General features: G+C 40.1%; 1 protein-coding gene across 1 annotated transcript; it reads right to left on the reverse strand.

Moving 5' to 3' along the window:
- Positions 1-209: 209 nt before the first annotated feature.
- IL22RA2 (interleukin 22 receptor subunit alpha 2) lies at positions 210-17482 on the reverse strand. Its single transcript, XM_059700443.1, has 5 exons — positions 17137-17482; positions 13138-13273; positions 10631-10809; positions 3368-3537; positions 210-2397 (listed from the first exon to the last, which is right to left on the reverse strand). Exons 1-5 carry the CDS (start codon positions 17195-17197, stop codon positions 2248-2250), a joined length of 696 nt encoding a protein of 231 aa, XP_059556426.1. The 5' UTR covers positions 17198-17482; the 3' UTR covers positions 210-2247.
- Between the last annotated feature and the right edge of the window lie 889 nt (positions 17483-18371).

Here is an 18371-nt window from a genome sequence, read left to right on the forward strand (position 1 = left end):
GGGGATAGAGATGGCCCCAAAGCTTTTGGCCTGAGAAACTACAACAGTGGAATTGCCATTCGATCATAGAACAAGATCACCGAATGTTTGGAGTCCTGCTAAACACTGCTCCTTCTGGCTGGGATGTATGATGGGTCTAAAAAGTCTAATTTCATCTGAGAGACTTACCAATTTTATCCTCCTCTTAAATAAACCGAATAACAAATATGTCAAATTGCAAAGCAAAAGATTTATTGAAATAGGATGACCGCATATGCCTAACACAATGAAGAATGTGACAATTCTTATTTTTTACAAAGTATTTCACTCTTGCCTACGCGTGTCTAAGTGACTTGCCTAAGCATGAAAGCAAAACAAATAAACCCAAAACTTGGTGCTACCTATTAACTTTCATGAGGCAACCATAGCTGTTTTTAAATCGAGCTTCAGAACTGCTGAATTGCACAAACTTAAATGCTCTTGGCCACATGCAATCCCTGCTCCTCACAAAAAGCAAAAAAGATAATAAGGAGGAAAAAGCGTAATTCAAAAATATAAGGTAAAGGAATTTTTTGTCTCTAGGTCTATGCTCAAATTCATCTTTTTCTGACCGTAGGGCAAAGCAATGGAACCAGTTCTCTAGCTCTTGTTGTGTCCCTTGCTCTCTCCCTCCATACATTTTTAAATAATTTTTAATCCATTTATCAATTGTGTATAACTGTATGTGACCAGAAGCATTGAATATATTTTTATCACATTTTTGGAGAAACTTTCATGAGGAATTGTGCAAATGTTCTCCAAAATATACCTCCTCACAAGAAAGACAACCTCAAACAGATATGTAAGATAAAGCCACAAGTGAAGAAAGCAGCTTTCTGTTGATTACACTGAGCCTTAGGCTACGTACCTTTACTGGGGGGCAGTGGAGCTGCTAGGACCTTGTTGGGGGGCTTTAGCTGGCCCTATGATCTCTGCCAACACCAGGCCCTCTCCCGAGTAAACCTGTCACCCACTGAGTGCTGTCAGCTTCAAGCCAACATCTCCACCTGGTTCTCAGCCATCCCACATGTCTCCGGTCAAACTGTAATTCATAAGATCCTTGTACACAGGAGTTCCTAATGTGCAACTGGCAAGAGACCCTTCATCGGGAAGGTAGAGTAGTGAGGGTGGTATAAATTGGAGTTAAGGTTTCTTTTTTACTTTGTTGCTGAAATATATTATACCTGATTTTGAGAATAAGGTTGAATTCTTCTAAGGTAACATTAAGAAACAAAATAAAAACAGAAAAGAAAACCTTAATATGAGTATGTGCTAAATGAGAAAAATTGTATTGAGTAGACATCCTTCAGTATTTAGATGTTATTGTGGATAATCTTAATCTAGATATTCCTCCAGAGACTTGAGGTTCTTTGCAAGTACTATTGTTATTTACATAGGTTAAAAAATTGGTTCACTAAGTGGAAATAATTTATATAGAAAATCAATGTATGCAAAAATATCCTATATAATAAAAGGGTGATATGCAAATAAACTGGCAGAACGACCACCAATGGGCAGACGCTCAATGCAGGAGCTGCCCCCTGGTGGTAAATGTGCTCTCACAGGGGGACCACTGCTCAGCCAGAAGCCAGGGAGCCTCTCCCACCTCTGCTGCAGCGCTAAGGATGTCCGACTGCTGGACACCCCCGAGGGCTCCCAGACTGTGAAAAGGCACAGGCCAGACTGAGGGACCACCTTCCCCCACCCGCTAGTGCATGAATGTCGTGCACCAGGCCTCTAGTATTTATATAAAATAGAAATATATGGGAATATATTCATTCATATAAAATGTTCATTCATATAAAAGTTGGTACATCTATCTCAAATTGTCTCAATAGAGAGTGAAAAAGGTTGCTTGTCTATAATGCTATTTGTCAAAATTAATTCAACAACAGTTTGTTAAATGCCTACTATTCCTTGGTTCTTACATTTTTCAGAACAGTGGAGATTGTTGTTAGGGATGTTACATTCAGAAGTAAAGCTCTATATTTCGTAGAGCCCTTATTCTCTGCCTCTTTAAATTCTAATGTGTTGGAAGTGGATATGTTGCTAAAATTCAGTTTACAAATGAAGTATAAAGGAAGAAATAATGGATAAACAAAGAAGTCGCAAAAGTGTGACATTGCTTTAAGAAGAATAAAAACAATTTTCAATGAGCTACTTCAAGCATGAGCCATCCCATTCCCAGAGAGCTTTTGATTTCCATGTTGCAGAGCACACCACAACACTTCAAGGACATTTCACACATCTCTCTTCACTTCTCTGACTTCTTCTGTCTAGCATGGGCTGATATATTTCAGCCACTATACAGTAACCAGTGTGAGGTGTTACAGCTTCAATTTCAACCACTCTGTGAGTTCCTTCATACACCTTCCGTTCCTATATACAAGGGAAAAGAGAAGAGATGATAAATGGTTTCAGTAAGTCACTGGTTTGCTCTATTTTTGATACAATTAATAAGTTGTTCCTGGTCACAGTAGTAGATGGGCTGTAGGGTTTCCTCCTAGACACAGCCTCTTTCTCCAGAGTCCTGGAACACAGCCTAATACAGAGGCAGGTCAAGTGACTGTGTAGGTACTACGTGAGGGCTGCTGATTGACCCAGTGGTCAGTCTCTTTGTCAAGAATTTAAACTGTGCAGTGAGTAGAATCGAGTAGATTTGGAGACAGCTGTAGACATGCAACATGTGACCACAGAGAGGCAGAATAGGGTTCTTGAAAACTTGCTTCTCCATTTCTCCTTCCCAGCCATTACAAAGCTGAGCAGCACTTTACTCTTGCTTCTGGCTGTCCCTAAGATTGCTTGTTATTTCCTAATTAAACTCCTCCCCTCCACTAACCTACTTTCTACTTAACCAGTTTGAATGGGGTTCTGTTCCTTAGAACTTAAGGAACCCTGTCTTAGAAGGCCACCCAAAAGAAGGAACATTCAGTTAACCACCAAGTCAAAATAAAGGCACTGACAATGAATTAAAATATCATAGCGAAATGACACAAATATATAATGCTCTGACTCAAAAGCCACTTAAAAACAAGATCTGCAAAGTCCTTAAAATGAATATTTGTGGCAGTCAAATGGAATTAAATATTGTTAATACCAATCTTTAGATGTACAGGAAAGATCAAGCGGAGTGACTGAAAAGATACAAACACACATGCACATGCACAGATTCTTAATTTAATGCCAAGCACTAATTCCTCATCAATAAGGGTGAAGGAACTAAAAAAAAAAAATCTCAGGAAAAATGAAAAGGAATAGAATAACAAGAGAGAAGACATATTTTATGACTGAATTGTGAGTCAAATGAACAACAACAAATAAACAGACTTATCTATTCATCTGAACTTACCTTTTCTAGTGAGTTGTTAATTATAAAGACTCGGTACACTAGCTCATAGTAATTTTCCATTGATACATTTTTTCCTTTTTGGTTTCTATATGGTATCTTTGGAGGATGGAGAATCACCAACAAGGATCCATTGACTTGGGTTATATTCATGCCTGGAGGACCTATTTTTGCTGGAGAAAGAATAGGAAATTTTGATAAGTCATTAAAAAATGTAATATTCCACATGGATACATTATGCATAATAAATAATTATTAAATTTAGAGATCTGGCAAAAATCATTATGAAGAGATACTGTTGATACCTAAAATATAAATATCTGAGAAATATCTTTGAAGATAATTTTTTATTTTCAAAGACTAAGAGATTCTGTTTCAGCTATAAGAGTACATTTATCAATCATTTCCACATGCAGTGATTGTTTAGGAAAATGAACTCTAAAGTTTTGTTTATTGATTATGTTTTTATTCCCTTTGTTATATCATTTAACTTATTTTAGCTGCTTTCAATATTACAATATTTGAAGTGCTGAATGGGTCAGTGTTTGTTGCTTCCAAACTTGCTTCTGTCCATCTGCTTCCTTGTGCTTTTATTGTGAGCACACGTTTAAAAGTTGATACGTTCTTTTTGTTGATTTGGTTTGAATTTTGTAATTTTAAATAAACTTTTTATTGACCTATAAAATAGATATAGACAAAAAATAAATCACGAGGGTACAGCTCAACAAATTGTCTAGCTACCACTCAGATCAAGAAACAGGACATTACTAGCACTCAGAAACCGCCTCCATGTTCCCTTTAAGTAATTAATTCCAAAAGATAACCACTATTTTCCTGACTTCCATTTACATATACATTGATTTTTAGAATCATATCATATATACTTTTTTGTGTGCCTGGCTTCTTTTACTATATACATATATAAAATTATGGGCTGAATTATGTTAACCACAAATTCATGCATTGAAGTCCTAACCCCTAGAACCTCAGAATATGACTGTAGTTGGGGATGGCATGACTTTAAAGAGGAAATTAAGGTAAAATGAAAGCACATGGATGGTATGGATAGGCCCTAATCCAAAATGACTGGTGTCCTTATCAGAAGATGTGGACATGTGCAAGCACAGAGGGATGACTATGTGAGAACACAGCAAGAAGATAGCCAGCTATAAGCCAAGGAGAAGTATCAGAAGAAACCAGCCCTCTGACACCTTGATCTTCAGAACTTGGGAAAATAAATGTCTGTTGTTTAAGCCACCAAGTCTGTGGTATTTTGCTATGGCAGCGCTAGCAAATATAATTAATAATATAATATAATATAATATAATATAATATAATATAATATAATATATATGTAGTTCTTTTGGTTGCTGTGTGGTATTTAATTGTATGAGTATCACAGTTTATTGTGTTATTCACTAGGTTGTTTCTAGTTTTTTAATATTATGAGTAAAGTTGCTATGAGCATTCTTGTACATGTCATTGGGGAAATATGCATTTTGTTGGGACTATAACTAAGAATAGACTTGCTGGGTGATATATGTTGCCAGTTTTCACAGTGGATACACCAATTTATATTCCCTTTAGCAGTATATGAAAGTGCCAGTTCTTTACATTCTCTCTAACACTTAGCTTTATTATCTCAAAATTTTTTAATTTTAGACATTCTGGTAAGTGTGTGCACTTATTCTTTCTGTTTTTAAATTACATTTCCTGATGACTAATGGAATTTAATGTTCATTGCATATTTGGATATTTTTTTGTGAAGAGTCTTGCTGGGGTCCTGCCCCAGCGGGTCCAGGGGTCCCCAAAGGCGTGGACGGAGTTGGCGAAGAAGGAATGGCACAGAGGCAGCATTCAGTTGATCAGCAGCCTAGCCAGGATCTCCAGCCAGGATCTCCAGCCAAGTTCTGGTCTGGATCTCCAGAGAGGTTCTGCTTTGGATCTCCAGGGAAGTTCTGTGGCCATGTTCCCTCGCTAGGCTCTCCAGCCAGGCTCCATCCAGGCTCTCCAGTCAGGTTCAGTGTCCAGGTTCCAGTCAGGTTCTCCTGCCAATCTCTGTAGTCAGGTTCAGTCCAGGATCCCTTGCCATGTTCTCCCGCTAGGCTCTGTCTCTAGGCTCCGAGGCCAGTCCCAGTCCAGGATCCTCTGGCATGCTCTCTCCAGCGAAGTTCTTCTGTCTCTAGGCTCCGTGTAGGTTCTGTCTTCTTGATTCTGTTCTAAGTTCTGAGTGTTTCTGTCTTGTTACAACTGTATTTATACCAGTTGATTCAATCCTATCAATCTCTATTACAAAGGTTAGGGCGTTTCTTATCTCCATTCCAGGGAGAAAAGATTATGTAGTTTAAGCATGATTGTTCGTAGTTAAAGGGATTAATTACCCGCCTGGCACTTAGTTGAGGGGTTTTATTCCCTCCCTAACTTCAGGGGAAAATCCCTACCTGGGGAAAACAACCTTTCTCAGAGACCTTGGTTAAAACACATAGTGCCAAGAAGGTGAGCAAACATATTAAGAACAGTATGCCATATATGCCAGGTCCCTTGAAACAGCAAGCATGGACCGGCTCCCGGCAGAGTCTGATCAAACTTCTTGTCCATTTTTAATCTGTTGTCTTTTTATTATTAATTTGTATGAGTTCTTTTTACATTCTAAACATAATTCTTTGTCAAATATGTGCATTGCTTATATCTTCTCTCTGTAGGTTGCCTTTTCATCACTTTAATGGTATATTTTTAAAAATAGAAGTTTGTAATTTTAGTGTAGTCTTATTTATTAGTTGTTTCTTTCATCACTAGTACTTTTGAACTCTGGTTTAAGTATTTGGCTCTGTAACCTGGTACAACCTCAAGTTGATGTTTACTGAAACATGAACGTTGAATATATTTGAATCTCAGACCTTTTTGAACTTGGGAAACTCTTGATTCCTAAATGAGTCAAAACTGAAACATACACCTTTCATTGTTTCTCTTCTTTGATGGCAAGGCTTTCCCAAGTCTGCTCTTTTATAGAGAACTGTTGGTACAGTAGATTGGGCTTGAATTTCAAGTTATTCCAAAAAAACATGTGCTGGATACCATGGATCAGTTTGCTTAGTTCTCATTCCGCTCCTGATAGTTGAAGAGTTAGAAAACTAAACATGCCTTTTTCTAAACATCTAGCATTTTGGTCATGATCCAATTAGTTTGGCTCCAATGGGACATAGCACCAGCTATATCATTAGGCAAGTGAGGTAATAATGCTGCAAGTTGTAAGATACATCTTTTATACTTCCCTGAGGATAACTGCAAACTGGAGAAAGGTAAGTACAGTACAGACCATTTGGCCAATAATGGACCCTGATTCTGAGCTGATAGTAATCCTTGGGGACTCAGAATGTACTATGGGTTCTTGTAGCTGTCAGGTAATAAAAGCAGATTCAATGAGATATACATACCAACTGACAGGATCAATGCCCATTTTGGCTTTCTGAGCTGTGGCATGAAAGTTATTATGGGATGAAAGGCCAAATGGAAGCTAGTGGAATTCCTCCTCTGAACAAAATTGAAAATCAAAAGTACTATTGTATCCCAGGGGAAACAGCAGAGATTTGTGCATCAAAAGAACACTTTGGCTCTAGCTGGTTTGGCTCAGTGGATAGAGCTTTGGCTTTCGGATTGAAGGGTCCCAGGTTCGATTCCGGTCAAGGGCACATGCCCAGGTTGCAGGCTTGATCCCCAGTAGGGGGTGTGCAGGTGGCAGCTGACCAATGATTTTCTCTCATAGATGCTTCTATCTCTCTCTCCCTCTCCCTTCCTCTCTGAAATCAATAAAAATATATTTTAAAAAACACCTTGAATGATGCAGAGGTAGTAAGATGTATTACTTTCCCCATTTAACTCATTTATTTGAATTATATCCTCTTTTTTGCCCCTCACTCCCCCCAAAAAAGATGGAATAATAAAAGGGATAATGGTAAATGCACTCAGGTGGTGACCATGGTGTGACTCATTATAGTAACCGTTCTGGAGCCAATCAACACAGCCTTTAATATACAGTTACTGCTTTAGAGAATGACTCTTTTCCTTCCTTTGTCCAATAGTTAGAAAGTATCAGAAAAGTTCTCTTTCACTTGGCTTCCTTTCATTTTACTAAAGTGTTTTATTTTTATTTTTATTTTTATTGATTTCAGAGAGGAAGGGAGAGGGAGAGAGAGATCGAAATATTAATGATGAGAATCATTGATAGGCTGTCTCCAGCATGCCCCCTACTGGGGATCAAGCCCACAACCTGGGCATGTGCCCTGACCAATAAGCCATACCGGCCAGGCTCACTTGACTTTCATTGTCATCCTGGCTGTCTGTCACAAATAATCTGCAGTCATTGATCTTTTCACAGGATATCCTGTTGGTCCACCAAATTGATCATGTGATACCGATTACATTTGGTGTGCCTAAAGTACTAGGCACTCTAGATGCTTTAGTAAGATACATAGAAGCAGAACATTGTCATTAAATTTCCTCTGCGGTTTGTTGGAGACATTTCCTCTCAAGTGAAAGACAAGTTGCTTTACTTTTCACCCCCTATTACTAAGAAACATTCGCTGGGCTTGCTGGATGAATGAAACATAAAGCACATTTACTTGTGCTATGCATTTTCAAAATATCCCATGAAATTTTGAACTTTTGAGCTTTGATTTCTCCACATTCTCCACATGTTTTGTAATAAAAAAAAAGTCAGGTAAGTGTTTCTGAGAATGTGGATAAATCAGAACCTCATACACTGCTGAGGGAACTGTAAAATGGTACAGTTGCTTGGGAAAACAGCCTGGCAGTTCCTCAAATGATTAAACATAGAGTTACTATGTGACCCAGCAATTCCATTCCTAAGGCATGTGCCACAAAGAAATAAAAATATATGTCTACACAAAAACTGGTACATGAATTCCTATAGGAGCACTATTCATAATGGCCAAAAGGGGAAAACAACTCAAATGTTCGTCTGCTGAGAAATGGATAAACAAAGTGTGGTCTATCCATATACTAGAATCTGATTCTGTCACAAAAAGACAGGAAGTACTAAAATATGATGCAATAAGAAGAACCTTGAAAACGTTATACTAAGTGAAAGAGGCCAGTCACCAAAGACCACACATTATATGAAATGCCAAGCACAGGGTACTTTGTAGAGACAGAAGTAGATTAGTGGTTGTGTAGGGCTTAAAGGCTGGAGAAGTAGAGGAATAGGATGGTGATAGCCAATGTGTATGGAATTTCTTTTTGAGATGGTGAAAATGTTCTAAAATTGAGTGTGGATGATGGTTATACATATTTGTGAATATACAAAAAAAAATTGAATTGTACATGTTATAAGGGGTGTGAATTATATCTCAATAAAGCTGCTTAAAAATCTAGGTGCAGGCAGTGAAGGTCCACTTCCCTAGTGCCCCATACTTGCTTGATAGGCTCATGAATAAAATGGTTGTGTGAAATGGGTGGAGGCTATAGACTCAACCATATGGACTTCCTCTTGCCAAGGCTGGACTGACACTGCTGAGTGTCCAATTTCCCAGTAAGATGAACCAACCCTAGTACATAGTTCATTTTATATAGTAGATATTTTTATCTCTTTCCATGGGGGGGGGGGCAAGTGGCATTGGAATAGAAGCTGTAGTTATCAGCAGTCCCCCTGGCCACCCCCCACCATGGATGTAATCATGAATGCCTCATGCATGAGCATGGTACCCCACGCTACATTGCTTATGACAGAAGAACTAAGTTAATGTGGAAGAAGTGAAGCCTTACCATATATTCTATCTCAGCGATGGGGCTTTATATGAAGTAAAGTGGATAACTGAAAACTCAGTTTGGGAGACGACGCCTTGGGAACTTGTCTAGGAATTCGTATTTGCTCTAATCTTGTGACCAATATATGGCGCTCTACCTTCCTTCCATAGACAGAATTCACTGGTTTAAGATACAAGACATGGTGGTAGGAAAAGCAGTTCTCATAGCAACTGACTCATGAAATGGTTGTTTCCCATACACTTGATCCTTAATCATTCTGGATAATAACAATAGTTTCCAATACTTAAAAGTTAAGGCTGCCTCCTAATTGTTTGAAGCTCTTGGTGCCATTTAACCAACAAGGCGAAAATAAGGTCCATGGGTTGTCTGGGACGATTGATTCTGATTATCAAGAGGAAATAGAATTGCTATAGATACACCGGGGTCAGGGAGAAGTATGCCTGATATCCCTTGAGGTGCCTCCTAGAACTCTCTATTCTGTGATAAAAAATGAATGTAAGATTATGTCCAGCTTATACAAGAAAGACCAAAAGAACTCAAACTCCTCATGACTGAAGAGCTGAGTTGCTGGCTGGAAAGAAAGCGAACATTGAATTAATAGTGAGAGAAGAAATTAAAAATATTAACTACAGCTTCATGACTAGTTGCAATTATGAGGACTATAATATGTAACATTTTCTATCTTGTTTTGTTATGCATATCTTTGTATATATGCATTAAACACTCTTTTTTCTTTCCCTTTTGTCTACTCTTTTATATAAGGTCTGTTGGTAATGATTTATTTCATAATTTACATATTTGATTATAATATTATTCTTAGATTATGATTACCTTAGAAAAAGAATATACATCATGGAGATATGGATAAGAGAGCAAACTTTTTGTCTCCCCTTTGGGGAGGTAGCAAAAGTCTTAATTTCCTCAACAGAAAATTCTTCTAATGAGTATGATTATAATATTATTCTTAGATTATGATTACCTTAGAAAAAGAATATACATCATGGAGATATGGATAAGAGAGCGAACTTTTTGTCTCCCCTTTGGGGAGGTAGCAAAAGTCTTAATTTCCTCAACAGAAAATTCTTCTAATGAGTATTTTCAGGAATTTAACCCCCAATATTAGAAGGGGTCTAGGGTGGTACAACTCTTTTCTGCTATCTAAAACTCTTTTTTAAATTATTATTACCTAGGAGGTAACAATCTGGCAGAGCAACAGAGTGTCGACTCTGCAGTCAGATGCAGCAGAATTTGAATCCTGATCTGGTTATACAGGCTGAGCTACTACTGAAGCCTCCGTGCCTTGATTTCCTGGGCTGTGAAGTAAGGCTAGTGACCACCATCTTCTGGCATTGTTCTGAGTATTTGATCAAGTGAGATGATGGTGTGGACCTCTGCAAAGCACAGGGCCTCGCAACTAGACATGCTCTAGGAAGGCTACTCAAGGGCAGGAAAAGCAAATGCAAAGAAACTCCATGGACTCACTTTCCCACCAGGGTGTGAACCGCCGTGTCATGGTCCAGGCTGAGTGGGTCCCAGCCACAGCCGTCTTCACCCTTCCGTAATAAGCCTCCTGAACATCTGAGGTTTCATTGGTAAGGTCACAAAATAGTTCCGGAATACCCCAACAGTCCTCTTTATTTTTCCATTGTCTCTGTCCATAGCTATAAAAGGGAAAAGACAAATTTTGAGTGTCTTCTTTCTGTTGAAGGAGTGCGCAGTTTTCTCAGTCTGTTAATATTTTAGACTGGTTGAAAATTGTTCTCCAATATCAGTACTACTATAAAGGCTTATGGCTACTCTTAAGTATCCTTAAGAAGATTTCTTCTTGTCAACCAAAGTATTCTCTTGATAAAACATAAACTCAAGCCTGACACCTTCTGTATCACTAACCTAGAGCTTGTTTTATTAAAAATACTTTGTGAAGTTTTTCTTCTGGTCTATGGGCCAACTTTTATTTTTGAGAACTGGCTCTCCACATCCTTAATGCTTCTGGGGATTCAACTCTGTGGTTTTCCTCACTTCTCATCAGCTTGCTGTTGAGTAATGTGGCTGATTCTGAGAAGTTGCTACTACTTTTTATCTCAGGTGATGCTTACCCAACACATAGAACCAATTTCTTTATTGGAAATAGAGTGGGGGTTGTAGTGAGTGCTATGTGAGGAGCTGGAAAAGAGAGAGGGGCACCCATGAAATTGTTCAAAAGGTAGCAAGGCAGAGACAGATAGGCTGATTCTTCCTGAGACTAGGGCATGGGGTAACAGCAAAGGGGGAGGTCAGTGCTTACTTCCTTACCAGTCATAAATCAGAGAAAATGCAATAACAGTGGGAGCAGAGCACGAATTAGAGGCCAGGAGAAAGGCTTCAACGTATTTGTTGAAGGACTTGAAATCTGTGACTTTCTAGCCATAGGAATATTGCTGATATCTTTACTTTGTAAACTATATGACAGCAGTTTCACTATATCAGAAGATACCATAAAAAAAAAAGAACCAACATCATAGATTAAGCACGATTTAACGTTTTTTAATTGTTATTTATTGATGAGAAATTGTCTTTGCTCGCTGAGTTTAGCTGTAATGACTGGCCTCTCTATTAATGTGATACCTTATTTTTTGTCCTACCCCAAATGGGACAGATATCAATTATAGGCCCATATGAACTGGACAGAACCAAAGGAATGATTTCAAAAATATAAATCTGCATTGTGCTGTTGAAAATACCACAGAGCTAAGAAGGGATCCAGGTAGTCTGAATTTTATACACGTTTGGGAGCCTTCGTTAAGAAAAAGAATTACAAATATAAAATTCTTCTATGTTGCCTTTCAGCTTAACCTTCATTAGTATCATGATAAAACAACCCCTAATCCACTTTTTATATTGGACCACAAATAGGCCCACTTTGGACCTGTTTATATTGCCTAAGGAGGAAGGGCAAGAAGAACACTCCTCCCAATTCCCTACATGCTGGAAGCATCTCCGGCTATGCACGCTTCTGTTTTTGAAATGGAGGAATCTTTATAGTAAAGCTTTGTAAATTTTACCCAAATGTAAGAAAAGCTGCGGTAGTTACAGACTGATAAAATTCCAGAAATATTTCTTCTGAAGTGAGTGAGAGGTTAATGAATGGAAACATTGGACCTTGGACCTGCTCCATGCTGGAGAGACATGAATTTATGGAATAAAAATTGTTATTTTGGTCCAGAGCTACACCTGGTTTCTAAATTTATGGTGAAAAACCTTCAAAATAAAGGGTCGTATTTCCTGTCTCACGCTCAGTCAGCACCGGAAACTATGTAAGAGAGGAAAGAGCCTCAAAAATACCCCAGGAAATGCTTGAGTGAGAAAACCTGTCATTTGCAAATCAGGAACCTCTGTTCCAGGCCTCAGTCCAGGAAAGGAGTTGATCCTATCTGAGGTTTGGCAACGATCCCGCAGAACTAGCTTGAAGCTCACACGAGAGGAACATGCAGCAGCGCGTTCCAATTCATGTTCATGCTTACAGGAGTCATTAATTTTTGAAATGCATTTTCTAAATGGTAAACACACTCTAAAAAATGACTTTTACATTAAAAATATATTTTACACACTGACCTCCATGTGACCCACACCTTCTTTTTCAGTGTGAATAGTGTCAACTTAGTGAAGTGACTGCTGTATGCTTAGCAAGCTGTTTCCAACACTCGCTTGACAAATAGTAATTTGAGTGCCCACTATGTGCCAGACTGCTGTGACGCCAAAGGCTGAACCTGCAAGGTCTTGGTGCTGGTTTTTACGGGATGGCAGATGTCCCCAGCATTTTGCACCACATCATGCAGTTTGTGTCACCAGGTGGCCTTCAGGGGAGACAAGACAATCCTGTCCCTTACCTCTGCTTTTTCTCGGTCTCTCTGACACTGAAATAATGCTCATATTCTTACATCCCATTGCATTCTAGAAAATGTTCTCCCCGTGGCCATGTCTATCAGTTGGAGGAAGCTCAAATTACTTACATTTTATATTGTACAAAGTAGATACTGCTGCTGCTGGCAGAAGCCCTCCCAGGCTGCCAGTGCAAAACGTTGTGAAAGTTCCGGGACTGAAAATGTACTCTCTGAGGCTTCAGAGACTCATGGGCTGGATGAGTTTCTAAAATAATAGAGAAGGGAAAACACTGAACATTATTAATATGCGCACCATTGTTATTTTTTAAATATATTTAATTGATTTTTTACAGAGAGGAAAGGAGAAGGATAGAGAGTTAGAAACATCGATGAGAGAGAAACATCAATCAGCTGCCTCCTGCACACCTACTGGGGATGTGCCCACAACCAAGGTACATGCCCTTGACCAGAATCGAACCTGGGACCCTTCAGTCCACAGGCCAGCGCTCTATTCACTGAGCCAAACTGGTTAGGGCACGCACCATTGTTATTAATGTAGTTTTCAATGTAATACCTGAGGTGGGATTCCCTAAAGAAGTTGCTGTCAGTGCAGATAATGGAAGTGGAGCCCAGAAATCATCATTTTGAATCTTCAATGTGATGATTTTTATGCAGGCTGAAGTTTCAGGACCATTGTGTTTCAGACTATCAACACCTAAGTGATATCCTCTCATCCCATTCCCAAACCGTAGAGGAAATAAAGAGCAGTGGGAAAATACTGTCCTTCGTCCCTTCCCTGAGGGTCATGGAATGTAAGGACTGAGATGAAAGACCCATGCCAAGGCCACTCTCCCACCTTCTTAGGAGCCCTGTATGACGGCTCCTCTGATAGAACATTTTGCCTTGGATCGATTTTGGCTCTAGGACCTCAGCGCAGCACTCAGTTCTTCCTTTCTCAGATTCTTGCTCAATCTCTGGGTCCTGCCTCAGTGTCCTCCACCTCTCCCAGAGGACCCACCTATATTCCAGGTAGCAGGCTTTGCTGTCCCATTCCTGAAGGTCTGCACTGATTGGCCTGCGTCCTGGCTTCAAGTGTAAGTGCTCAGCTAAACTGGCCCATGCTATGAAGGAGGACCGCCCAAGACCCTGCCATGGGCCCAGTGTCCCTGAGAAGGCTCTCAACAGCAATCATGGCAGGAAAGCATAACTTTGCCCTGACATGGCTTGTACTTTCCACCTCAGGTCATGTGACGTGGGTGGTGCAGTCTCACCTGTTCTTAGTCCCATGGAGGCAAGAGACCTTTGACAATATTTTATTCTAGAGTCTGAAGAAAGCCAGAATGTGTCACCCCAAAATATGCCTCTTTTGACATAAAAAAAACTTATTTTGAGCTGAAGGCAAGTAAGCAATGCAGGCAGGAAAAGCCCCCTCCCCGCCCCACCCCTCCCCGCTTTTTCTGACTAAAGGCAGGATATAAATCCTTCTTCTACCGAGACTGACTCTTACCCGCCCAGAGATGGCACCAGAAGAATCTGCCAACAAATCGCACTCCATTAGTTTCCTCTCATATATTTACTTTTCTGTAGTTTCCCACCCTGGCAAGCCTAAAATTGCTTTCATTTGTCCTGCCACGTCTCTACAAATGTATTTTTATTTATTTTTTTGCTGAAGATGCTACATAAGCTCGAATTCTAACCCACCGTTTTGAGTGACTCTGTTTAGGTTTCTCATTTGTGGTGTGCTCTGTATGCATTAATAAGCTGTTTTTCTCTTGTTAATCTTTCTTTCTGCTAAAGCCTCCTAGCTGTGAACCTAAGATGGGCAGAGGTAGAGCTTCACCTCCTGGGCAGGTTCACGGTTTCTGAAAAGGGCTAGGACAGTGGTCGGCAAACTGCAGCTCGCAAGCCACATGCGGCTCTTTGGCCCCTTGAGTGTGGCTCTTCCACAAAATACCACGTGCGGACGCGCACGTACAGTGTGATTGAAACTTCATGGGCCATGCGCAGAAGTCGGTTTTCGGAAAGGAGACAGACGAAACAAGTATACAAGATGAGTGTGGATGAGAGAGTTGGAAGGGGTCGACCTCAGCGAACGTACCTCAATCAGATTGAGGACATTTTTAGCAAAGGCCAGCTTAGGAGTACCCTAATGAAGTTAAAACAATGTACCTACCTATATAGTTTAAGTTTAAAAAATTTGGCTCTCAAAAGAAATTTCAATCGTTGTACTGTTGATATTTGGCTCTGTTGACGAATGAGTTTGCCAACCTGGGCTAGGAAGTTGGACAGAAGGAGGAGTCAGGAAGCATAGCCCCTGTTTTCCCTGACCTCATTTTCTTTCTCCTGCTCCACCTGTGGGTGTGGTCCCCACTGAAGGTCCTTCCCTTTTCCTGAATGCTCCTCCCTGGATTTCCACATGCATCAAGTCTTTGCTCAAATATCATTGAGGTGGAAGCAAGTAATCCTAAACCCATAATCAGCTCTGAACATTCAAGATGTGCTATTTTCTGTTTGTTTATTTTTATCACCCAAATAGTGTTACTACTCTTATTAAGGGGGAAGGGCGTTTTTATTTTTTGACCTCCTTCAATGCATCACATGGTGGTGTGTACTTGGAAAGAGTCTATTGCCACCGTTAATTTTGCTCACTAAAATGCTGCGTAATCACTCATATTTAGTACATAAAACTCCCCTGAGTTTTTGGGAGATGACAGGCACAAATTCCTGAAACCCTTGCCTGGAGTTGATTTGCTGCCCTGAAGATAGATGATTCGGGGTCCCTTATCTGACTATGGATTTCTTCTCTGATTTTTGTAAGACAGTCATCAAAATAATAGCAAATCACTCTGTACCAGACACTGAGGAGCTTTTATCTGCATTAACTCATTTAATCTGCCCTGCTTTTCTATGAAAAATAGACTATTGTCATCTTCCTCTCACAGACTTAAAAACTAAGCCTTGTTGAGCAGAAGGAACTTGTGTAGCAGCAAACTCCAGAGCCTGCCTGTCACCACGGAAAACCAAGTACAAAGCCTCGGGAGAGAAGAGCTAATGGAGAAAACCAAACAACGACAGGCTGGAGATATTCCTCCTCCTCCTCCTCCCCTTCCTCTTCCAGCTGACATTCATTGAACATGAATGTCTATGAACATTAAACATGTATCAGGCACGGTGCTCAAAGCTTTACATCCTATTTCATTCCCAAATCACTAAATAAAGCAGGCATTTTTTTACTATATTTACAATAGGGAAGCTGAGACTTAAAGAAGTTGCCTATCTTGCCCAAGGTTACAGACCCGGTAAGATGCAGAGCCAGGATCATTTGGGTAGCACTGAATTCCTGCCATATTTTGCTAAGTTAGCCCTTGGTGTTACAAGGACCAAAGGCATAGTCTACACAATTGCACACATTTCTGGGAGATGGAGGCTTGAACTGTTTTTATGTAATCAGTCACTGGGCAACTGTGTAATTTTGGGAAACATACTTGAGTCACTCACATTGAGAGGTACCCATCTGTTAACTGGGGGTCCTAATGGCCTTGCTCAGAAGTATGTTGGGGTGATGATGGTCTCTGCTCTGGAAGAGTTCTCTGTGAATACTGAGAGCAAATTCGCACATGTTCTTTACTGTCTCTATTCTGTGCCAGGCATTGCTCCAAGCACTTGGCATATATTAATTCATTTAATCCTCACAATACGTACAATTCCCATTCTACAGATGAAGACATTGAGGCATGGGAACATTAAGTCAATTGCCCAAGTCTTCCTAAAGAGTAAATGGCAGAGCTGAAATCCAGACTCGGACAGTCTGGCGTAGAAGACTTTTTCTACCCAGTAAGCTGTCATGTCCCCTGAAGGCAAAAGAAATGCTAAGGAGACAGAGGTGGATGTGCGTTGGTCCTGTATGAACTTTGCACCCACTAGAGTAGCTACTCAATAAGTCCACGTGGAGTTAGTTATTCAGGTTGCAGATAAAAACTGACCCCACATCTGTTCTGATTATTTCAAGACAGAAGAAAGCTGGAATTTTTACAAAGCCCGGAAAAGCAGTATTGCCATTTCTAATAATCCCTCAAGCACACTCAGATGACAAAACCGTGAGCAATTAGAAAGAAATGAAGCACTTACCTGCAGCACCAGTCAGGAAGAGAGTGACGAGGAAGCCTAGAAGGCAATGTTTAGGCGCCATGGTTGCGCGTGTGACTGGTCAGGCAACCAGTGATCCCCTGAATGAGAGCACAGCTCTGATCAGAAGAGGAAATTGGAATCCTCATGCGCAGCACCCTCTTCTGAGTTTAACAGTGGTTCCGTGAATGCATTTTATTAGGGAAATTATGCAAGTGGAGAATTGCTTCAAAACATATTTGCTGTAAGTCACTTTGATGTGGAAGCTCAATTTTGTAGGGATTGAGGCTTCATTAACTGTGGAAAGGGAAAAAAATTCACTGAGGATTGGCAGACTGGAGGGCAGGGTAGGGCAGGAATTGTGCAAGGTGCTCTCAGGTGAGTGAATGGAGCAACTCATGAAATCTTAAAGGAACTTGGGCCCTGGAGGCAAAGAAGCTTATAGTGGGTGTGAGTTTGAGTGATGTGCTTGGCAGTTATAGCTATCAGAACCCCTGGCAGTGGTTCAAAGCAGGTGGGGTCTCTGATTGTTTTTCCTTTTCCTCCCTTATTGGAAGCTCTCCGAGTAAACTTCTTGGTACATCTTGTACCCTCCACACCCTCTGGCTCCCTGCAGCGCTCCCTGCCATACTCGTTGGTCTGATCCCCACTCAAGTGATGCCTGTTCCTTTCTATTCCCAACCTCAGTTCTTATGAATCTGATATTTTGAGTGATTTCTGAGTAAGTCAAACCGAATGAGTCTTTAAAAGAGAATCTGGAGAAATCATTTTGAGCTACGTTAGATCTTTTTCATATCTTTTTGGAAATTTGATTGGACTAGGTTATCTGTTCCTTGTCCATGGTTTATTATGTCATCTTTCTTGCCCAAACAGTTTTTATCACATGTTTTTAGAGACACTAAAACTGTACATTAAAGCACAAAAAAGTCAAAGGTGTTTTTTTTTTTAAAGAGGCTTAAAAGAGGAAATATATTCTGGCTTCCTTTTCCTTTATGTAGTCTCAAGTTCTTGGTAGAATGGTCTGTTTAGTAAGTAATAGTGATGGTTGCTGAGCAGTACTCATTCATTCGTTTGTTCTTTCATTCATTCAATAATGTAACGTGTATTTACTGCACTGTCATGTGCTAAGCATTGTTCTCAGAAGCAAGGCTGCAGCCCCTACCTTCCCAAAGCCAACTTCTAAAGGAGAAAGCAGACACTACAGTATCTATATATATAAAAGCCAAGTGACCGGAACG

This window comes from Myotis daubentonii, chromosome 6 (genome assembly GCF_963259705.1).
Source record: "Myotis daubentonii chromosome 6, mMyoDau2.1, whole genome shotgun sequence".
Classification (NCBI taxonomy): domain Eukaryota; kingdom Metazoa; phylum Chordata; class Mammalia; order Chiroptera; family Vespertilionidae; genus Myotis; species Myotis daubentonii.